This window comes from Erithacus rubecula, assembly GCF_903797595.1.
Source record: "Erithacus rubecula genome assembly, chromosome: 2".
Taxonomy (NCBI): domain Eukaryota; kingdom Metazoa; phylum Chordata; class Aves; order Passeriformes; family Muscicapidae; genus Erithacus; species Erithacus rubecula.
The window spans coordinates 42,048,257-42,071,923 of NC_136685.1; the positions used below are offsets into that span (position 1 = coordinate 42,048,257).

Below are 23,667 nucleotides of genomic sequence, written 5' to 3' on the forward strand. Positions count from 1 at the left end.
TTACTGTTAACTGGCTACTTGTCTCATTCAGGCATAAGACAAGCTTGCTAGTGGAGATGAATTGGGGTGGTGTAATAAAATGTTATCTTTTAGACACTCTTCCCGCCATCTCATTTGCTGCTGGCTAAGGAAGGAAGATGGTCATGGTAGGAAGAAATGCTGCTCTCCTCTGAAGAACTAGGTATTATTCCTACCTGTGATTGGGAATAAGATTCAGGCCAGTTTACCTCAGCAAAGCCTTTTGCAGGTGGGCAATAATTTTGACATCTTCCTGGGTGCCTGATGTGAAGCCCTGCAAAACACAGAGCCATCAGAGATGCCAGGAAGAGAAATGCTTTGAACATATAAAATAATGCACTGTGCTGAGTAAATCAGCTTCTCTGCATCCCAAAAGTGATGTATGCTTTTGATGTTAATGTCATTGTGTCTCCATACCCCTTCTGCAGAGTGAGAATAGCAATAATACCTTCATCAACATATGGGGGAGGTATTGTGAAAATCAGATTAGTCATTATTTGATGTTTGTGAAGTGTTCAAGTGCTGCTGTTCTGATGAGCAAAGTGGAAAAACACAAGACAAAATTGGTTGTCTTCATTTGACTCTGTGGTTAAAGTAAGGCACTGGGCCTTTCAAGGAGAAAGGAGAGAGAAAAAAGTCTGGGAAAAACGGCTCTTCTAGTCAGCACCCTTCTTGCTAAACACCAAATGAGATGGAGAAAAAGATGGTGCATCCTATGCCAAGACTGCAGGACTGAGTTTCTGTACACAATCTTAGATCACCTGGCATCTCCTACCAATTGAAAGAATGCCTGAGTTTGCACCATAATAGGTCTCCATTTACTGACATTTTGGAGTGTTTGTCTCACTGCAAAGCTTGAGGTTTTTTTATGTGAGTCTGTTGTCTTGCAAATCTGATGGTTGGCTGTAGGTTTCTACAGAACTTTGACTCAGCTTCAGGGAAGGAGGAATGAAGAAGCAGAAGAGTGAACTTCTGGAACCCTCCTTTCCCTGGGTTTGAGCAATCTGTGCTGTTATGAAACCTTTTGAAATCTCATTTGCTGATGTCTTTCTGACCCCCCAAATTATTCTTGTGTAAATGTTGACACCCAGCAGAGATGAAATCATTGACTTGGGAAAACATAACTAGCTTATCAGAAACTGCACGATTCCAACAATATACTAGCAACACAAGCCTTCTTTTTCCTTTATTTTTTTGTATTTTTTTAATTGTTTGTGGTTAGATGGCAGATGGTATTGTGAATCAGTCTGCACGTAACTGAGGAAACAGAATGGTTTTTTCAGTTCACATGAACCCAAATCCCTGTCACATATAAAACAAGTTTTATTTTTGGTTATTCTGTGTGCCTATGATTTTTATATCTTTACCCATTTCATGTTGATAGTTTTAATTTCAAACTCACGGGGTGTATAAGCAGAACAAGAACTAGATATGTTTTCCAACCAAATTCAGGCTGTCTGTAAATTTTCTCTGTGTGTTGTACCCATAGCTCACTGAAATCAAAGAACATCAAAGTTTCTCCACTGACCACCTGAAATCAGTTAGTACTCAATTGGTTCTTTTTATGATTCTGACACTAAAGTTATGTGATTTGCTTGCTGAAGGAAAGTGATTTAAAAGTGGACAGACAAACCATCAGAAAAATGTTGGGGCTTTGGTCTCCTGTATCATGCCATTAGACACCAGGCAGGGCAAAAGGAGCAATTGCAATCCGCTTTTTCATGTAAAGCCAGAATATGCATTAAAACTTGATTTTACACCCTGGATGTTTAGGATCACAAAGTAGCATCATAAAGAAAAATCTTTCTAGAGAGTTTGCTGTGCATAGGAGAAGGGAGCTGCCCTCTAGCAAACTAGGAAAAAAAATCAAAATAATCTTGTTGGTTCAAAAGCATTAATTTTGTGTTCTGCTGTACAGATGTGAGTTTTGGTGTTTTATGTTTTAAATTAAAGGTGTGGCTGAACGTTCATTATCCCTATGATAAAAGCAGTAGGAATAGGTGCAAAATGGCCCTTGTGCAATGCTGTAATTTACCTTTATTTTAAACTGGCTTACACATCTTAATACATTATGACAATCAGAATTATCAGGCCACCAGGCGGAGAGGAGTTTGTTTTGTTAATTGCTCTTGTTAAGCCTAATTACAGAACGGGGTGGAGTGGATGTGAGGGGAGGGAGGAATCTGCTAGCAAGAGGAAATTCTAAAATCCTCAGAGCAGTTGCAGGCAGTGTGTGTTGGGGAGCAGGAGTGCGGGTGTGGTGTGGAGAGCGTGAGCATGCGTGTGTGTGAACGAGTGTGAGAGCGAATGACAGACTTCCCATATGGACTAAAACCCTGAGATGCATAAGCTGGAGGTGGGGAACCTGTGCTGTGTGGACACATGAAGGTACAGCTGAACAAAGAACTGTCCTGTAGTTTTCTTTATGAACTAGCTCCTTCTTTTTGGAGGGGGATGGGGGGAGGGAGATGCAGATTGCTTACTTTGCTGTTAGTCTTTGAGGTCTGCATTAGACAGAGTGTTAAAATGGTTTGCTGATATGCTGCACTATTCTTTGATATTACAGGTAGCCACGTAGCTGTGGATTGCTCTCTTAAAGCCCTTTGAAATGTTTTCCTTCTCCCCAGTGACTGTAGCAGAGATGTGCCATGCACAGACCGTGTTGTTTGTTTGTACTTTCCGATGGAAAGCACACATCCAAAGAGCCCTTCTGCCCTGCATTATTCCAGTTTGTTTATGTGCCCCACATTACGCTGTTGGCGAATTACTGTGCCTGACCCGCATTGTCAGCCCCCTCCATTGCCTCGGGAGCCTCCGGCACAGAAGTTTCTGATAAGGCAGTTTTGAACAAGCCAGACGCCAAGTGAATGATTCTGTAACAAATCTGTTCTGTTCTCCTCTCCGGGGTATGTTACCTGACTTGTTTGCTGCCAAGGTGGTTTTATTGGTTTGGCTACTGGGTGGAGGGAGGAGACTAGAACAGCACACGAGTCACACTTTTGTTTTGGTTAATTACAATGCACACTTTTAATAAAACCTTTTAGTGCCGTGAATTAAGTGTCACTGCAATCCTGCGCAAGAAGAAAAATGCTACTGCTGTTGTAGCTGACAGCTGAGTGGTTTGATGGCCTGCGTGAGTCTGAGGCTCAGAAGCCTTTTCTTTGCTGGCTAGAGATACTGCTGGGTAAATGTGTTTACTTTTTCCTTAGTATTTATACTAGTTAATGTGTCGCACTAGATAAATCTACTTCCTGAGTCCATCTTTCAGCTTGCTCTCTTCCCTCCCAATTGACAAATGGTTTGAGTTTGACACCGTTTTATCAGTTGAGCCCCTGCTGGGTGCTGCATGCCTGCTTGTTCCTGCTTTATCGTGAAAAGTGAATTATCTGCAATATTTTGCTACCATCTAACTAGCAGTTGGCAGGCTTTTATATATGAACTGATTTAGATTTCAGCAAGGGGAGGCTGTTGTCTTTCTCTGCAAAGCCGTGTTGTTGCTCTCCAGGAAAACAAAAGATCCCAGAGCTTTCTGCACCACAATCTGCTGCTGTCCCACTTTCAAGGAGGTGTTTTGTTTGTTGCGGCAGCTTCCTATCTTAAAATGATAAATTGAACGGACATGTGTGCTGTTTTAAACCGCTGTCTCCAGGGCTTTGTGTTCACTTAGGATAAAATACATTATTTTGTGGTAGGCTCTGGTGTGATTTAAACTTGGTTTAAAGATTACAGAGCAAAAGGGAAAGCATCAACATCTTCAGCAGTGGTAGTTTGATGAGGAATAGCTGTCAGAAGAAGAACTCTACTGACTTAACCTCAAGTGGGTTGCAAATGCATTAGGGATTCATTAATATTAATAGTAGAATAGACATTTCCTGCTTTCGTTTGACATCTTCCAAGCCCGCTTTTTTTTTTTCTTTTTTTTTTTTTTAAGAGCAACTTGAAGTGCAGTTTTAACACTTATTCAAGTTACTACAAGGATGATAAGCTAAAGTTAAACAGAAGGAGACCTCTGAGTGTGTGGGGTTGGTCTCTAGGAGTCCTGGAATTTGGTGCTGTGCTTTAGAGAAAGATTGTGGTAAACTCTCGGGTGAGACTTTCAGGGCAGTTTGCAAAATGGGTTCGTTAGGTGTGACTGGAACCAGAATAAACTGTTTTTGAAAGAAATTATTCTATGAGGGTGACAGGAAGGTCAGTTTCAAAATTACACGTAGAGGATAATGACTGTGTAGATTTCTAAGGTGGGCACAGTAGTGGCTTGTTCATAATTTCAGGGGTGAAAAGCAAAAAAATTCAAGCCCTTCTTGAGCGTCCAAATACTTGTGAGGTTGACTGCACAGTTCGGTTTGAAAAATGAGTAGATCCAAAGTAATTTTTACTTGCTTTCAGTCTTCTAAATCCTGTGATGCACATTTTCACGCTTCTGCTCTGTCACCAGCAGGCTTCCAAGATTTATTCAATAAAATGAAAAAAAAAAAAAAAAAAAAAAAAAAAAAAAAAAAAGACAAAACCACCAAATATCTTTGAGACATAAAATGAACCCAAGAATTTTGTTAGGATCAGGAGGGAATGTGTAACTGAAATGATAATTTTTCAGCATCCTGCATATCACAGTCTCACCCACCGAGCCCTTTAAGTAAGAGAACTTGTGGCAGCAGAATGAAGCAGGGGCTTATTTTCTATAGAAAACACAGCTGAGAGCCCCAGTTTGTAAAATATCAAAAGAAAACAGGTAATCCCCCACAAAGCACCTAGTCTGGCAAGTCTAGTGATGCAGCAGCTACAAATGCAGAAGTGCACATGAGTTGGCAGCTCTTACTGATAGGGCAATTTGAATTGTCAGTGTGCGTCTGCTCTACTTGTTGAGCCTAATGAAAAGTACAGTTTAATCACTGGTGTGCCAAATTGACCGTGATTAGCTGTTATTGCAGATTAGTGCATTGTCTGGGGCTCCAGAATTATTGATCCGGGTGCTGTGCTCTGGTGTTTTCTGTGCCCTCTATCGTAACCTCTTCTTAATGCTTAGGGCAGAGAAGCAGGGAAGGAGAGTAGGAGGGAAGAAGTCCAGATGGGAAGAAAACAGGTCCTGAAAAGACCACATAGGAACTAGGTCAGGTACTCTGGAGATTAAAGAAGCATGCTTCATCCCTGGACGCAGGAGGCAGGGACAAGTAGCATACAATTACGAGGAATTAGAACGGCAACAAGTAGTGCAGATTTATCAGCTTTAATTGTCTATTGTCAGGACAGAGCCCTTCTTGTAGATCAGGCGCTGCCAATGCTTTAATACCTCTAATGGACTCTCTATTGTGGGATTATCTCTCCTAAGGACAATGTATTTCTTAAAACTAGTTGTTTTGGGAGACGGAGGGGAAATAAAAGAAAGAAAAAAGAGAAGAAGTAGCTGCAGCCCTCAGTTGTTTTGGTTTTTTTTCCCCACTCTGGTTTGTCACATTTGCAGGAAGTAGCTGAGAGCCCAGTGTTGCTCTTCTGTCAGCAGCACTATTCCTTCAGGGGAACTGATAGATACCTATTGAACATTAACCCCCTTTGCTCCACCTTCCCCAACGAGCTCCTCCAGAAACAATAGCTGGTTGATAAAGAGCAGATAAGCAAGGACACCCGGCTTAAGAATCTCTCTGCTATCTTTATTTTAAAAGCTTTCCTGGGTTTTGCAAAGTAAACATTACAACATTTAAAGAAGGATAAGGTGTCAACTATTTAATGAGAAGTTGTGTTTAATAGCAGAGGAATTCTTCCCTCCCCCAGCCAACACTCAGGTATGAAAAGACTGTTATTTCACCACCCTGGGGTAGGAGAGGTGGAGAAATGACAACTGTACTCTTAGAAGCTTAAAAAGTGGTCCTATAGACCAACCCTTCCAGATTCCCTAATCAACTTTAAACGTACAGTCACTATTTTGAATCCTTTGGTCCTCAGTGCACAGTAGCCACATTGCAGGATCTGTGATAATCTGTGGGTAAATATTTTCATTTCCACCACATGCACTTTGTCATGGTGTGTAGCTGTTGTTTTTGTTAATCTGTTTTGAAATGCGCATCGTGGCCAGCTCTTTGTCTGAGAAAAGTGGCATAGTTCCACCCATGGCTCTTGCCCTCCTTCTGCTGTGTTCATCAGCTCCAGGAGACTGGGCAGCCCAAAGAGTGTCTGATGTGAAAACTGAATCGGGCAGGAGCACAGTCTGAAGTTTCACCATTGTTCATGTCACTGTGTCTTACCAGAAAGGCTGAGGAGAGAATACCCCAAAAAGTGTCATGACTGCCAAGTTGGGAAGAGACATGAAAGTTTAAATAATGCAATTTATTCTGAGGTGACTTCATGATTTCAGCTAGTTGTGAGCTTGTTATGGGGCTGATATCTAATATATGTATACCATCTCATTCCTCCTCCATGGCAATCTGGAAATCAGCCTATTTTAAATGAAAATTTTCCAAAGCACATTCTTTTTTTCAGTCCTCTTGTCACCAGTAAGGTTGGAAAGTAGTTAAAGCGGTTGGAATGGGTTGGCCAGCTGTCATTCATTTTTTCTCTGACTCTGTTAAAATGGACAGAATATTCAAAACTCCAGGGCTGGGACCTGAAATGTTAAATTTGTAGTCAGATTTTCTTGTCCAGTATAAACTTGTGTTGGTAGAAACATGCAAAGAGAATAAAAGTGTTTTTGTAGGGGCTCTTGGCTGTCATCCCTACCTCTCCCAAGACCATCATTGCTCAGAAGTATGATGGGAAGGTGATGGTAGCCAAGAAGGGAACATCTGTGGTCTACCTTCTCACAAAGCCTTCTTGCTCTCCTGATAGCAGGCCCAGACAGCTGCAGCTCCTTCTCCTCAAACTCAAACCTCAACAAGAGGAAAAGGCTAAAGCTTAGTTCTTGCTTCTGTGTGCTGTGAGAATGTTTTTATTCCATTGGAGGAGAATTGTTTTGGCTTATTCATACGTCATCTGAGCAGTATTTTAATGAGGCCTAGTGGGAAACAAAAAGGGATATGGTATTTTAGCTTGACTCCTTTTTTCTCTTTTTAAGGAAAATTTCTTGAGAGGATAAAACAACAGAAACCAAAAGTGATGTTAAGGCTTGCACTAGGCAGTAGCTGAGAGTGCAGCCAAAAGATCTGCTCTTGGTATTGCACAGCCAAGACAAAAATAAACGTTTGGCATTTGGAAGTGCTACGAGGCAATGACCAGGGTGCTCTGTAATTAAAGGCAGTCCCTGAAAGCTGCATGTGTTAATTCAAAAGCCTCCTGGCTATAGCACACACCACCCCAAATGCCCTTGCAAAAAGCTTCTTGTAGATTCAAGTGCAATTTTAATTTCTCTCCTTGTAGGCAATACCAGCTGAAGTTGTCTAGGGCATACAAAGCCTCTGAGATCATATCTGAAGCCCATAGGCAGGTTTTGCAAAGGTCAGGCCAGTCTGAAGAGAAGACAGCTTCTCTTTTACAACACAGTGTAACTTTTCCTGTGGCACAATCACTAAAGTGTGCTGAGTCTCTCCCTTGAATCTGACAGCAACCGTGTTTTCAAAAATGTGGCCCCGAAACATGAGTGCATATCAGAACTTGAAAGCAAGTTCTTATTAGAGTTTGATTTCTCAGTTGGCTTTTAAAAGATGTGCAGTCGTGCAACTACATCATGTACCTTCTCCAATAATGACCACAACTGGTCCCCAAATGTTTACCAGCACAAGGATGCCTACATGCAGGAAGTGGGAAATGGGGGTGGGTCTGGTAGTTACTCTTGATGTGGTCAATCTGCCACTGACCTTGTTTGGGGAAGGGGAGGATGTGAAAATGAGACTCTCCTTTAATCTCTTGTGTGCATTTTATCTCCCCTCCAACTTTTTAAAGAAATTTCATCTATTAGAGCCAGCTCCCTTCCCTCCTTCTTCCCCTTACAATTACAGCAGGCACAGGGAGAACAGCAGCAGTGGCAGCTGAGGCTGAGTTGCACAGGCTTGTTGTTGAGCTGAAGTGGTGATAGCATCAAAGGAAATGGATGGGGATTTCTGAGATCAGAGCTGTTAGGGCCATTCATGATTTGTTGCCAGGCTGAAAGCTGCTGCAGGGAGAGCTGCCTGAGAAATGCTGATTAATACAGTAATTGAGGTTTTCTATGAGCGAGAAGGAAAAAATTAAAATATGACTAAAAATGTTCTTTTTGAAATGAGCAACACTTTGAGACTGCATATTCCAGACAATAGCAGCTACTGGTACAAACGATTTCTATAAAAGAGCAGAAAACTTCTGGTTGAACACGGCGTCTTTTTATGTTTCTCTCTTAAGGAGGAAGGTCAGAAGGTCAGTCTATATATTTCTTTAATGGCAGAGTTTCCTCTGTGATTCTTGCTTTAGTACACATTCTTAACAATTTGTTTCTGTCTCTTTTTCTTGATAAACTTAGTTTTATTCCAGACCAGGCACTGTTAGGCTGGATCTGCACATTAGCAAAACCTCTTCTGCACTAAGGTAGTTCTGGGCTCAGCTTCACTGAGACACCTGGAGCTAATTTTGGGATAGCCTCAGAGCGTGCCACAGAGCTATTTGAAGTCCATAGGCTTCATAGGCTGTACTCACCTCCCCAGGCTCCTGGGATAGAGCTACACTGACCTGGGATATTGGCATCCTCCTGATGAATATTTCACTTCATCTGATGTGATCTAATCTAATCTCTTCTTCCTCTTGTTTTCCAAAAGCATTCTCAGTTCCTTGAAAAGCAGATTTGCTTTTCCCCCCTGCTCTCCTTCACATTAAGAAGATCAGTCTGTGAAGGAAAAACATCAACCCTTTCTTCTGGTCCCCCCCCCACCCCCGGCCCCCCCTCCTTTTTTTTTGTTTTACTTGCAAGCTAACAGGGAAGTGAAAAGTTCTGAAACAGCTGCCTCTCGGAGTGAGACTATTTTTCGGTAAAATAATCACCTTCAGTATGACTACATTGTTTTTCTGTTCTATGCAGTGTGACTCAGCATCAGTTAATTAACCCAATCAAGTAGGCCGGATTTCTCTCCTTTAATGAATGGTTCTTCCTACTTCAGAGCCTTCCTAGACCTCGTTTTGGATGTGCCTCGGTTTTACAGGGTATATCCAATTACACTCATATCCTTCAGCCCCAGTGGTCGGGCCACCTCTCCCGTGGAATTACGCGGTGGTGGCAGTTAAGCCAGGACACTCACTTGCCAGCAGTTGTCCTACTTAGGTCTGCTGCCACGAGCCTGCCGCGTTAGTGCACACGGAAGGTCTTTACACAGATATGCTATTCTCAGCATCACAGGCCCAAAATGGCAAGTAATCCTTTCCACAAGTCTTTTTATCAGTGGGAGGAGAAGCAGGTTAAGGGAAAGGGGTTTGTGTACGCCTGTCAGAGAGACAGACAGGCATCCGATTGCATAAACCTGCTTCCCGCCCCCACTTCTCCCTTTTTCCTGTGAAGAAATACGTAACACCGAGATCACCCTAGAATACAAGTGCATGTGTGTTTAGAAGAAGAACGTGAAACTATCTGCCACGTAAAGTTCCAGGCAAGTGATGAGAAATATGCTTGCAGATGTGTGAGAAGGAAAAGTAGTAGAGTTGCCTCACAGTGAAGCAGCTAGCATTTGCACTAGGCTGTGGATGGCTATAAATGGAATTGTGCATCACCGTTCCTCTGAGCCCGAGGATGCCTTGCTGAAGAGACAGGACCACTGAAGGAAGTAAGGCATCTGGTTGTTTTGTAATGAGAAGCAGGAATGCTCTTAATAATAAACAAACAGGACATTGTATGCCATCATCACAGGATGTCCTTCCTTCAGCCAGCATGCTGACTTGGATCGGAGGAAAAAAAATTGGGTGCCGGGATCTGCTGATGGTTCTACCAACCCTCCTTCCATCAGCTGTGTGTTCTGGATGGCCGTTCGCAGATCTGCCCCGTGCAGATCCGTGCTCGTTTTCCTACCGCGCTGCGAAAGGGGCATCGGGTTAGGAAACCCGTGCTGCGTGCCGTGTCCTGCTGCTGTGAGCTTCCCTGCTGTTACCAAGGGAAAGAGGGAAGGTTTTGTTTAAGGGAAGAAACAGAGATGTTTTTCCCAGTTCCTCTTGCAGGCACCGATTAGAGACTCGGGAAAAGGGATAAAATCAAAACTCTGAAACTCCCAAATTTGCCATCTCAAGTAAAATGTTATAATAGTTGACGTTTGGGAGCAAGGACTTTGAATCGAGTTTTAATCAGTAAACTAGTAAACTATTTTTTAGTTGGTGCTTTTTATAAAGTTTTATCAAGTCAAACTGCGCAAGAACGAAAGCGGGCACGTGTCAAACTCCGGAGCTTAAAAATAGCACGGAAAACAGATTTCTAGTAAAAGCTGCCTCAGGTGCGCTCTCCGCGAAGCGCCGCGGTGCCCGCCCACCCGGCGGATCCAGGCGGCGGGGCAGCGCCGCGGCTCTCCCAGCTGACGCACGGGGCCGAAAGGAAGGGGGGAAAAAAATAAAATAATAACAGTGATGTAAAAAAGCCAACGCGGGTGGGCTGGGCGGGGCAGGGTCCGCAGGTAGGGCCCCACCTCCCGCGCTGAGAGGGGCCGGCGGAGGGAGGGAGGGAGGGAGGGAGGGGCCGGTGCGCGGCGCGGGCGGGCGGGCGAGCGGCGGGCGGGCCGGGGCGAGCGGAGCGCGCGGCTGTGGCAGGCGGCCCCCCAGCGTTCCCCAGCGGCAAGAGCAGCAGCACCTGTGACAGCCGGGGGAGGGAGGAGCGGGAGGGGAGCGGCGGCTGGAGGTGTGAGTCAGTCTCCCGGGGACCCGGCCGCTGGAAGGAAGGAGAAATGTTTACTCTGTAGAAATGAGCCAGGTTTGCCGCCGCCGGTGGGCTTCGGTGTGGAAACGCGCGCGGACTCTGCCCCGGTAAGGAGCGCGATGCCGTCCCCTCTTTCAGCCCCGTCTCCACCTCCCCGGCTCTTGCTTCTCGTCTGTCCGGCGCCCGCGGGACGGAGCAAAAGTTTCCTCGTCGCCTCTCCCGGATCGGGAGCGCTCCTCTGATCGGCGTTAACCCTTTCGCTCCGCCGCGCAGCTGTCACACCCCCGGCCCGAGTTTGGCTGCTCGTCCCCTTTTGCCCTGAACGCCGAGGGTCCGGCAGTGCCGCGCTGCTCGCCCGAGCGCGGTCGGGACGGCGCACGGGGCCGGTCCGGAGGCGGCGGCGGAGCTGTGCATTGCCGCGATCCCCGCCTCAGCCCCTCCGGACTGTGCCTCCGGGACGGCCGGACCCGGGGGGCGCCGAGGGTCTGCCCCGAACCCACAGCCAGTCAGCCCTTAACCTCTTTCTCGGAAGATCGTGCGCTTTCAGTCTTCGTGTTTCGTTTTTCCCGGAGGAGGGGTGTGAATTTCATAGTAGCTGTGTATCCAAAAAGGAAAAATGAAGGGATTTTACGCCGGATTGAGCGTCATTCTCAGTTACCGGTTTAGGCACAGATTTTGGTTCCTCGTGAGCCTTATGGAAAGAGCCCGACCCTAATACATGTTCGAGGATAGGTTTGATAACAGCACTCCTGTCCTGGACAGACAGAGGGGCTGAAGGACTTACTGGAACTGTCCTGCTAGGCTCATATCTACTGCTTTGGGATATTAATTCTAGGAGGTACCGTCAAAAACAAAAGGGATAGAATAACTTTTTAAAAAATTAATTTTTTTTTTTATTTTCCCTGCTCCTTTTCTGGTTTGACCCCCGGGAAAGTGTGGCAGTGCTTTGTGCAGGGCTGCTGCTTCTACAGTGATGCTGGCAGGATGTCGGCTTTCTCAGCCTTCCATGCCAAAGGATGAGGGGACGTCAGGAGGAGGCGGGGGGGCCAGGTTGTTTTGAAAGTTGTTTGTGTGTTGAAAGCCGGTGGGAAAGTTCAGGCTTCCCCATTTGGAAGAGGCAAGGCTGGGTTCCGCTCTTCCAACATGCGCTTTCCATTTTTAGCTTCATTCAGACGCAGACAGCAGTTCCTTTCCTCTTCCTCTCCTTGTTTGTGTGACACTTTTCTGAGGAAGCTTTTCCACAGGCGACTAAGTGGTCTCACGGCCATGACCCCACATTTTCTTCAGCACGGAATATTCTTTTCTCTCTGAAGCATTAAGGAAAGGGTCTGAAAAAGGTAAAGGGGTTGTCACAGCCTAGGGATTTTGTCCTCTTTGTTTTTGTTCCCTCATTACTACCGAGAGTGGCATTTTGAAGTCCTACTTCAGTCAGAGCAGCTTCGTTTACACTGCTTTTTGGCTATTACTCAACTGTACCAACTATCCTGCATACGCTTTTAAAGTGTCACAGACTACTGTATTAGTCACACTGTATCAACGGAAACCACAACACTGAAGGACAATGAGGATTAAAGGCTGTTTTCTTTTTTTCCAGGCTGCTACACAGTGTAGCTCGGACGCTGTGAGTTTCAAGAATCTGGTGAAAGGGAGAGAGTGGACAATGAAAATGGACATGGAGGATGCTGACATGACTCTGTGGACAGAGGCTGATTTTGAAGAGAAGTGCACATATATTGTAAATGATCACCCGCTGGATCCCAGTGCCGATGGAGGCACCCTAACTCAGGCAGAGGCTTCCTTGCCAAGGAACTTGACTTTCAAATACTCATCTAACTGCAAAGAGGTAAGCAGCAGTGCTCTGGGGAAGGTTGGAGTCAGACAAGCCAAATCACAGCGCTTTGGAAAGCGTGTGCTCACCCTGTCTTTGATTCTTTAGCATACACACACACCCTACCAACAACAACAAATGCTGCCCGCTGGCTTTTAATATGCGACCCTAATAACTCTTTTAAGAAACTGTGTGGTGGTCATCTGTTGTGTAATATTTTCACTGAAAATTGCAGCCAACCTCTCCCCGAAACTGGTTCTGTACCAATTCGCAAACAGTTAAATTTTCACACAATTTGAACAGCATCTGAATAAGCATATTTAAACTGTGGGGTAGTTCTTTGTGCCAATTTCTAGGCTGCTGTTTGCCAGGACCATTCATTGCCTCTGGCTCAGAGATTAAAGTGCCTCGGTTGTCCAATAAATAGCTTTAAAAAAGTAAAGGGGAAAAAAAAAAAACCACAACAAATTCCTGGAAATATGTTTAATTATTTATTTTTGTTTTTCCTTTGGTTATGAAATTGCTTTATTCTTTTCGTGAGCTTGTTGTATTCCCAACTTCTAAATTCTTAAAAACTCCGGCATGCCGGTTAAGGAAGTAATGGTTGAACTGTAGCAAGCTTGACAGAAGGGTGGCCGTAGCTTAAATTAACTTTTGTTTATCTGGGACAGTATCTTCACCGGTAGCTAGCCGTGCGAGTCTGCCCTATCCTTGTCCCTGGAGTGGGTACATTCTTTGTTGTTGTTTCAGAAGGGCTGGAAAGAAACAAGCCTGGATGAGCAATTTGGTTTTGTGTTTACTCCTTCGTATAGAGTAGCTATTATAGCTAGGTGTGATGTTCAGTAGCGTAACAACCCGGGGGACAACCCTTCATTTCTCCTTGTGCTGAGACTTGTGGTATAGCAACTATTACCTGTGCTTCTGCTTTGGCTAAATGTACTGACCACAGAGCTGAAAAGAAGAGGTGCACTCATCCGTGCCTATCAAATATTTCCTTCCAGAGAAGGTACTTGTTTAATCCTGTGTACAGACATAGGGCTGGACCCCCACCTGAAGGGTGTTGACACCGTGGAATTTAGTTTGGCAGTGCCTAATAGAGTGTGAAGTATGTTTGGTAAGAGGTTAAAGCTAAATTCTCCTTAAAATCACTCTTCTGTTTCCATCTGCTCTGCCCTGCCCTGCAGAACTTTGGCAGAGAAAGGTCATGCTCCAGAAGAAAATGTGTGAAACCTGATTTTGCATTATTGCATTGTTAGATAGGTCTTAGTTTGGCACGAAGGGGGAAATAAAGCTGAGACTCTGCCATGGGATACAGGAGGATTTCTTGATTGAGGGATGAGCTTGCACTGACAGTGCAGGTCGGTCCTTGGCCACCGGCTGATGACTGATTGGCTGCTGAGGCTGCTTGCTCCCTCTGCCCCTCTAGAGTCCTGCTGCTGGGGCTGGAGACATCCAAAGAGCTTTCAAAATTCCCAACACTGTGTTTGGAAACACCAAGGTGTAATTTCCTTATTCCCTGGTTCAGGTCAGTGAATCAGGAGGATTGCTGCCATCTCAGTGTAAGAGGTGGGGGGAGAGAGAAGTTGTTGAAAGATTGCTGGTTCTTTCTTGTAAAATGTGACCCGTGCAGCTCCCTGCTAGTGGGAGTCTGAATATAGGACATCCTCCTTTTGTTCTCCAAAGCTCCCCCCGGTCTTTCATTTGTGCTGAATTGCACCTACCCTAAGGAGCAATAGGAGCTTTTAAACCCTGACTATCTTTAAGGTAGCTCTGAAAGGAAGGGCTGATATGATGTGCTCTGCTACACTCTGGTGAATGTATGGACAGGTCTCATTTGCTACTCATCCGCAGGCTGAAGTAGTTGTAAATGGCATAATCCACTTGTGTGCTAGTAACTTCTGACATGAAACACAGTATTTTTTTTTTCTGTCTGCCTTCCAAGTTCGATTTTGTTTAGTGGGATCAGGGCTGGGTACGCGTGTTACTTTTGCATCTTGGTGTCTGTGGGTCAGTGAGGGAGCCTGATTCTGGTTTTGACCTCATGGAAAACCACTGGAGTCCTGACAGCTTGGTAGAGTGGGGTTTTTTCACTTTTTGCAAAAGGATGAGGTAAGACTTCGGGGGATGCATGTGTGCGTGTTTGCCAGTGAGTTTCAGATGTGAGCTGTCTTCATTGTTAACTTTGGGGAGAGCTGTGGCTTCATCTGGTTAAGAGTTTTAAATGCTGAGTCAGTTTATTGTCAAAAAAACATACATAATATATCACTTGTGAAATGCTGATACTGTCATGATTAGATCATTAAATCCTAGTGCTGTCACGATTAGTACTGTACCTCTGGCTGGAGCAGGAAAAGTACTGCGTGCCTGCTTAGGAGGGAGGAAGTACGGCCACTGCTATTTGGGGAGGGTTGCTTTTCCTATATCTTCTCCTTGCATGCTTTGTGGAGCTCCTCTTTAAAGGTTTATGCAATTTGCAAGGGAGCTCATGACACGTCATCATACTCTTGTTTATTCTTGGATCTTGATCAGGGACTTTTCTGAAGAACACATTTTTTGCTGTGAGTTCACAGAATGTGTCAACATTTTAAAAAATGAATTACTACTGCTCATAACATTTTAGGCTGTTAGAGCTACATTAAGTCATTTATTTATTTATTTCTATGCATGAATTATTTATCTTTTCCCCCAGTTTTGGCAATTGTCGAAAAATGATGGAATGTGGTGTCAGGCTTATGGCTCTAGAAGGCCATATGTGAATGATCTTTTCATGCAGACATTTAAAAATATCTTTTTCAATAATCTTCCCTTTGGTCTCAGTGCTTAAAGCCCAAACAAACAGTCTATAAAGTTTGTATCAAACTTCTTGATATAAAATGACAGTTACATTACTCTGCTGTCTTGAATACTACTAGTGTCTTATTCTGGTGTGTGAGCTTTGACAGAGGAAAACATATCTCGGCAAACCACTCATTACTGTTACATATCTCTGATAAGGCCATTTCTTAGAGACAGACCCTGAATCAGTGATTTTGGTGCAAGCAGTGATTTTGAGCCGCTACAAACTGTGCCTCACTGACCTCAGACACTTGCTCTCCCCTATGGCTTTTATTTATTTTCTATGTGGTTGCCGAGGAAGCCATCTGAAAGCATTTTATTTTGTGGCATCACTTTTAGAAAACTGATCACTGAAGAAAGGGGTAAAAAGTACACAACTATAGAACTAGGAGCTAAAAAAAAATTAGAATCGGTGTTAATTCAGGACACATAACGACCTGCCCTATTTGCGTGTGGAGAATGTTGGTATTTTGATTACGCCAATACAAGTTTATTCGGTGTTTTGGTATTTAAAGTAGGATAGTGGATCCATTGCAAAATACCCTCCCCTTGCAGAATTAGCAGGAGTCGTTGTTTTACTTCAGTGCCCTCTCCCCAGACAAAGACGCAGGAGCGTTGGTCATCCAAAGCGCCATCTCGGACCAGATTTGGGACCGGAGCCCCCCCGCCCCACGCCCTGGGGCCGCGGGCAGCCCGGGATGTGCCGAGCGGGCCCCGGGCGTGCCGAGCCCCCGGCGCCGCATTAGGACCCTGGTCAGTTCCAGGCCGCCGGCCCGGGCTCCCCCCGCCCCGCCGGCGGCCGCGCTGTCCCGCCCGGCGCCGCTCGGCAGCGGGCAGCGGGCTCCGGCCGCCCGAGGCCGGGCCGCACCTTCCTGCTAGACGCGCGGCCGTGCCGAGAGGAGGGATCGCCGGGAGCTCTGGGGGAGAAGGGGTAAGCGCCGGGAGAGGAGCCGGGGGAGCAGCCCGCGGCCGCCGAGGAGCGAGCCCCGGGCAGCGCCGGGCGGCGGCAGAAGGGCTGCGCTGCCGGAGCGCCCGCGCCGGGTCCGCGGCTCCCGGGATGGGCTCCCCGCGGGAGCGGCGCGCCGGAGGACACCTGGCGGACACAGCCCCGCAGTGCCGCTCTGGCACAGCCCTCCGGCGCTCACCCCCGGCTCCGGAGCCGGGGCTGCGCCGCTGTCCTGCCGCCAGCCCTCGGCAGCTCCCCGCTTCCTCTTAAGCCGCCCCCGCCGAGCTGCGGCGGGGCAGGAGCCCCTTTGGGCTGCGGCAACCCGGAGCCTTGGCACCGCTGGCACCCTTCTCCGGGAGGATGCCCCTCATCCATCCCAGCAGCTGAGCTTGGGAGGGAACGGTGGAGGCCTAGAATTGCTGACCTGAGAGCCGCTGTCAGCTAAAAGTCATCTGGACAGCTTTATAGCCTGGTTTAGCAGAACTTCAGTGTTGGCACACACAGAAGTGCAGAACCTCTTCTGCCAGATTCTGATGGGTACAGGCTGAGAAATCATCTTTGCTTCTCCCCTGGCACAGCTCAACACAAACGCTGTCTGTAAGGTGGATATCAAAAAGTATCTGCTGTGTCAGAGAGTGTTTCAAGTTGACTAGTTCAAGGAGTGATTTCTAGAGATTCTGAGAATTTCATTAAAGTAGTTTTAATTAAGACCAAGATATTTTTAAAACCATGAAAAATCTCAAGCTATCATGCAGTAAAACTGGTAGGGTGTGCTTGTAGCTTGGTTATGAACTTTTCTTGAGAGGGCAGATGGATGTAAATGAAGATATATAGGGAAAATGAGAAGAACATCTGCCTTTTTCAGCTCTCTATGAGACATGTACAAGCAAGACAAAAATAAAACTGAGCCACTGAGCTTGTTTCAGCATATGGTAGGTGTAAGAAAATTTCTGGAAGTCCCTCTTCTCTCTCTTTAGTCCAGATGCACAGATCAATGGAGAATTTAACTACCTCTCCTGTTGATGTTTTAATTTTTTTTCTTTGTAGTGTGCTGAAAACACATGTTTAAATGCAAACGAGTACAAACAGCCACCACGTACACCCAGCAATCTGTTTCCAGGTGATTCCTTGAATCTATGGCTGTTACGTGGCCCCCTTATTTTGACTTTTAACAGGAAATTATGCTAGGTGTTCTTTTTTTTTTTTTTTTTTTTTTTTTCTGGTATTTTTAATCTTGACCAGCACACAGGCAAAGATTTCTGTCTGCCTCTCACTTAAACATTAAGAATCACACAATGTAAGAAAGTGTAGCATGAGAAAATCAGAAGGCTTAGCTAATTTGTGAAGCTCTGTCTGCATACATACCACCCTTTGCTGAAAAGGACTGTTAAAAGAAATAGAAAAGCTCACTGAAGTGAGCTGTCTGTAGGGTCTGACAAGTGCTAATCTCCTTTGGTAAGGACATTGATTCCTTGTGGGGTACAGACAGTAATCCCAGTTCTCAGTGTTCCCACTTCTGGTGTTCCTGTCTTGTTCTGAAATCCTGGCGAGCAAAAAGACAAGTGGCAGGATGTGTGAAGGGGTTATGTTTAACACATTTTGCCATGAGAGTTTATAATATATTTGGTTATAGTACCAAATTAATGGGCTTTTTACCTTCTTTTTTTTTTCTACTATTTGAGCAGCAGCATCAGTCTTGCAAAGGCTTGGGGTTTTTGGTTTACAAAATTGTTGGTTTTCTAACATTGTTTGGATACATTAAATTTAAGAAGATTGGTGAGAAACAGAGAGACAAAACCAATAACTCAGCAGTGTTTTGCAAAGGGTTACTCCAAGGCACGTTCTTCTGAATAATGATGAATTGCTTCCTGATTTGTGGTCAGTGACTTTTTTTGGTATAATTACTGTCAAGAAGGAAGCTGAACAACCAGAGTACATTTCTTAGACCTAGAATAGTGGAGCATTTTCTTCAAAATCCTTACACCTTTTTTGACCAAACCCACTTGACATTTGTTACCGGAACTGATGATTCCTTTTTGTACAAGAAGGTGACCTGTGAGTACATGTCCCAGAGCCATGTCATATTCTGTTTTGTATGCCACTGTATGCTGGTAAGAGAACTGAAGGTTGCCTTTTTTTTTTTTTTTTTTTTTTTTTTTTCTGTGTGTGTTTGTGTGTGTTCTCCTTTTAGCTATCAGGGCGGGTATAGACCAAAGAATGGAGGGGGGTGTAGGGTGGTTTCATTTTGATCTGGAAGAGCAGTCATTCCAGTTCCTAACTTATTAGAAAAGCAAGCTCTGTGGCAGTGAAGTGATTGATAGATATTGCATATTTTTGTTTGCTGGAACTAGACTTTTAGGGGTTGCCTTTGACAGGAAAAATAACTTCTGAAGATATTTGACAGTCTCTGCATACTTTGCTTACTGTTTCTTCTTGTAAATGTATTTCCAAAAAGCACATTTTTAAGGTGGTATTCATCACTGGCTCCCATATGTCTTAGGAAAATGTTAGTACCTCACAAAATTGTTCGTACTGTAACCAACACGATTGTTCATTTATTTATTTATTTATTTCTGTTTTGCTGACCTGTCACAAAAAAAATTCCTACATTATTTGCTTCACCTTGTTACATTTGGGGGACAGAGGAGAAGTGGGAGACTTCTCATTTTCTACTGGCAATGGACTGATCCTGTGCTGCTCTTCTTGTAGGTCACTGGAGTTATCAGCAAAGAGTACATCCCAAAAGGAACACGCTTCGGACCCCTGGTAGGAGAGATCTATACCAGTGATACGGTTCCCAAGAATGCAAACAGAAAATACTTTTGGCGGGTAAGTAGGAAAAAACATCACCACGTTGTTGCAGTAAGCAGATCACTAAATGAGTACGGCTGAGAAGCTGGGTCACTTCCTGCTGTGTGATGCAGGGACAACCTCTGCATGTGGCCAGGCACAAACAGGGCCAGTGGGTGAATTAAGCCACGTAAAAGCCTGGCTGTCTTGGAGGGACTGTGTGGGTGGAGAGAGCAGTGGACATGCACAGCTCTCTTCATGGCCCTGTCTTCCAAAATGTATCGATGCTGATTCCATAAAGAAATAGCTCTGTTGCTTGCTGTAGGGGCAGGTTATTTTGCATTTCTTCACAGCAGAAATTCATTTTGATTTATGTAAGTATCATGTCCTTGATTTTTCCCATCATGGAGAAGCTGTTAGAGTGAAAGTTTACTGCATAAACTTTCACTCTGGAATAATGATTCTTTTTCTGACATTTTTTCCTGCGTCTTGTATAGAACTTCTATAACACAGTAGTGGTAGTCTTCAGCATATATCATTCAATTCATAAATTTTTCTAGGCCTCCTCAGAAAAGAGCAGCTCATGGATCTTAGCAAAGGGAAAAGAGACAAACACCAGAGGTGGTACCTAATTTGTACTCCACAATATAAGCTGGAAGAGAGCAGCAGCCAATATATTTTGGCTTGGGCAGTCTGTGCTTGGGAATATGCTTCCAGTTTATCAGCTGACGTAATCCTCATTTTCCTTACAGACACATTATTAATTGTTAGAGAACATTCTTTCAGCCCCATCTCATTCCATGGATTTGTTTTGCTGCCTTCTAGCCATGTAGGTTGTGTCTAAATCCGTGGATTTGGGACTGTGTCCAAGCCTCTGCACTCAGGTGCCTGCCTGCCTTGGTAATATCCCAACCTCATATCCAGGTGAAACCCAGGGCATGCATCAGCATTCCCCACACCCCTTTCTTCCTGCCTAATTGAATCATTTTGGTTTTCTCTGATCGTCTTTGTACGATGTAATACAGCATTGCACAGGCAGTTATTTGCATGAGCATTTTTAGGAGCAGGCAATTGTTTTCACATTAATAAGGCCACAAAATGTTTTTTGCTGAACGTTTTGGGAGCTTGTGTCCAGCCTAGGAAGAGACCAGTAGGGCTGACCCTAGCCCCACCAGTTGTTGGTAAGACAGCAGACACAGGGAAGAAAGGCTGATAGCCATCTTGCAGGACTTAATTCCTACACTGCAGTGAGAAAGATTACATCATTCTTATGATGTGATTTTAAGGCTTAATGTGGAGGGATCCTCAGAAATAATATCCTAGGATCCATCTAAGCATCATTAATTTCCCAGTTATAATCTCTTGATTCGTTCAAGACAGACCGCTGCTCTGAAAATTAATTCCTTCCTAGGGGTCCGACACAGGCCCGCATGTGTAAAGGAAATTGTGGGAGATAACTTCTTCCCACGTGTTGTTGAAGGCATCCTGGGCCGGCTGGATGCGGGAACATCTGGGCGCCGCTGCCCGCGCCGGGAGCGGGGCGCCGTGCCCGTCATTTCTGGGAAGCGCGCCGTGACTCAGCACATCTGGGCGCGCCTTCCCCACAAGAGTGGGAGCTGCTGGTGCCTCTGCCGGGGAGCCGCGCTGCCCCGGCGTGGGAGCGCCGCTTTGGGAAGTGGTGGCAGGCGTCAAGCGCTAGAGCCCCGCGTTCCTGGAAGTTTGCGAGCCGGGGTGAGCGGAGAAACCCGAAGGCTCCTCTTGATGCAGCACAACTCGCCCAGCTCCCTTCCATTTTCTCATAACAAACACACCGCAAAATCTCTCGCAAGCTGCTTTGATGAGGCCACATGTATTTCCCCCTTCTCAGTTTACAGGAAGTTACTCTTAAAGAAAGTGATTCTGGTGTTTACGGCCCGCGTTAAAGGGCCAGGCCGCCTCCCCTCCCTGCCCGCCGGGCTCCGGGCAGCAGGAGGGTCCCGGAGGGGCCGGGGAGCTGCGAGACACACACGGCCAGGAACGCCCTGTGCAGTGTTTTCTCCCTGAGACAAGCTCTATCTCCCCTTTGGAAAGGCATTTCGAGCTCAGCGAGGTGCGCTGCTGGTGCAAGCTGCTCCCACTTCAAGGTCTGGCTTTTGCCTGGTCGTCTGTTTTCAGAAAACCAGGAACCCCGTTTCATCCAGCACGGAGCTAGTTCCCCTTGAGAGTAAGCAGTGCGGTTTTACAAGGGTGTTTCCTGGATTTCTCTTGATTTTATTTTTATTTTTTATTTATTTTTTATTTTTATTTTTAATAATTCTCTTATTCTTACCATTTCAAGAAATAGTAGCTTCTGTCAGTGATGGAAACTTCTTTCCCCCAAAACCACTGAGCAGTTTTCAGGTTCATGTTTTCTTGCCCCTCTGTGGACAAGTCAGAACATGTCCCTCGGTAGGAAAAGTGACATCTTATGGGCTAACCCCTCTCCAGATCTTCCTTCAATTATGGCAGGTGAATTTCATCTTTGCCTCGCCCAGCCTTCCTACAAAAGGGTTACAGTTCAGCTATGAGCAAGTGTTGCTTTAGGACTCTGGGAGGTGGAGAATGTTTGCATAGTTTAAACCTTTGGGTGGAGGTGGTAGGAAACTGCAAGCACAGAGGCCATAGAAAGAGGCAGAAGAGAAGATACTCTGACGTAGCAGAGCCAGTCAGTCTTATACACAGGTGACTCAAAGCATTAATGCAAGCATGCACTCAGACCTGCAGTCATCAACATCACCCACTTGTTGATCAGAGCACCAGGAAAAGGACTCTAAGGCAGACTGTTCACACAGAGAGAGTACTCTGCATTTCAGATTTTGGGTCTTGTTTTCCCAAGCTAGCAGAGACACAGGCTAAGATTAAATGGAAAAGGTGACTGTGGGCTTGCCTTTAAACACCTGAACTCAGAGGATGTCATAGATGAAAAGGCAGGAACACAGCCCGAACTCTTACTTCAGTAATATATGCTCTTCTAAAAAAAAAAAAAAAAAAAAAAAAAAAAAAGAGCTTATCACTTTTCCCTTCTGGACTCTGTGCGTACATGTTGCTTACTGTGCCTATATATATGTATACATATTCATTAGCACTTTTTCTCTATTCCAGATCTATTCAAGTGGTGAACTTCACCACTTCATTGATGGATTTAATGAGGACAAGAGCAACTGGATGCGTTATGTAAACCCTGGCTACTCTGTTCAGGAGCAGAACTTGGCTGCTTGTCAGAATGGAATGAACATCTACTTCTATACCATCAAGCCCATCCCTGCCAACCAAGAGCTGCTTGTGTGGTACTGCCGAGACTTTGCAGAGAGGCTGCACTATCCCCCCTCCAGAGAGCTGACAATGATGAACCTCAGTAAGTGTATTACACTATAAACAAGGAATGCTAGTAATGTCTCTTCTGCCTATACAATCTAATAATAAGTTGTATAATTACACAGCTGCATCATCTGTTGTGTCACAGGAGGTAGCTTGGAGTGGAAAAGGGGAATTAAAAAACCCAACACAAGAGAATGAGTTCCCTGTGCCTGTTCAAATGGAAAGAGATCCTAAAATCTGGGCAGTTACTTGTTTACAATCCGAGTCTTATCTGGTGAAATGCTGGACAGACAACCTGACCTTTGTCTTCCTAACCGTAGCTGTTGGTTCACTCTATGACTTTCCAATTTCAGATCTCACAATATGTTGAGCAAAGTCTGCTTTGGTGCATACTAAAGGCTGTCCAGTCATGTTCCCAAAGGGCTGCCCTCAATGTACCAGGAAGTGGCAATGTGCCATGACTCTGTCTAGGTGTCTGACCAAATACATGTTTACTGCATAATGCACTTTGAGCCTTGCTTCTACACTTATTTATCTTATGGGAGCCAACCTCCTCATCTGCTCATCTGGTTACTTGTGTTTTAAGTTTAGTGTACTTTGTCCCCATTTCTTGACTTTATATGTTGCAGCTTTCATTTTCTGTTCAAAAATAATAGCACTGGTAGAGGGAAGAGGTGTTTCCAGGAGCTTGTGTTCCTCTGTGGTTTCTGATTATTTCCAGCCTTGGTGCTTTACTTCTCGCTTAATCACTGCCTGACACCTCACCCAGAGCCCCTTCTAGAGAAGGAAAGATTATTGCTGACTTCTCAGTGGACTCTTAGGCTACTTCCTCTGCTGCTGCTCTAAGAGCAGAGTATTCTTTTGTCCTTCTGCCAGCAGCTACACTGAAACTTGAAAGAAAAACTGCAAGCAGGTTTGTTTTGGTTTTTTTTTTTTTTTTTTTTTTTTAATAAAAAGAGCTATTTATTGTTATTTAGCAACAAGAAATGGGTTATAAAATATAATTGTCACTTTGGGGATCATTAGAACTGTCATTCCATATTATAAAAATAATGTCACACATTGAGATTAATCAGAAGTACATCTATATTCTGTGGGTGTCACCCTTTCATTAGCTTTTTGCTTTTCCCTATA

General features: G+C 45.0%; 2 protein-coding genes across 7 annotated transcripts in view; one reads left to right on the forward strand and one right to left on the reverse strand.

Annotated features, from left to right (window-relative positions):
• The window catches only part of PRDM1 (PR/SET domain 1), a gene marked incomplete at its 5' end in the record, with an annotated part of 101,835 nt that overhangs the window by 65,223 nt on the left and 12,945 nt on the right, over positions 1-23,667 (forward strand). Inside the window, 5 exons of one of the 6 annotated variants that reach the window (XM_079298708.1) lie at positions 2,183-2,406; positions 11,961-12,135; positions 12,393-12,641; positions 19,117-19,236; positions 22,318-22,570. In XM_079298708.1, coding sequence (XP_079154834.1) covers positions 12,459-12,641; positions 19,117-19,236; positions 22,318-22,570 — 556 coding nt within the window. Of the gene's footprint in view, positions 1-2,180; positions 2,407-10,790; positions 10,906-11,960; positions 12,136-12,359; positions 12,642-19,116; positions 19,237-22,317; positions 22,571-23,667 lie in introns of those variants that run through there. The other 5 variants (XM_079298705.1, XM_079298704.1, XM_079298706.1 and 2 more) reach the window with 5 other exon arrangements.
• ATG5 (autophagy related 5) overlaps positions 21,501-23,667 on the reverse strand; it is a 109,261-nt gene continuing 107,094 nt past the window's right edge. The window contains exon 9 of the mRNA XM_079298768.1: positions 21,501-22,186. Coding sequence (XP_079154894.1) covers positions 22,164-22,186 — 23 coding nt within the window. The 3' untranslated portion in view covers positions 21,501-22,163. The remainder of the gene's footprint in view (positions 22,187-23,667) is intronic.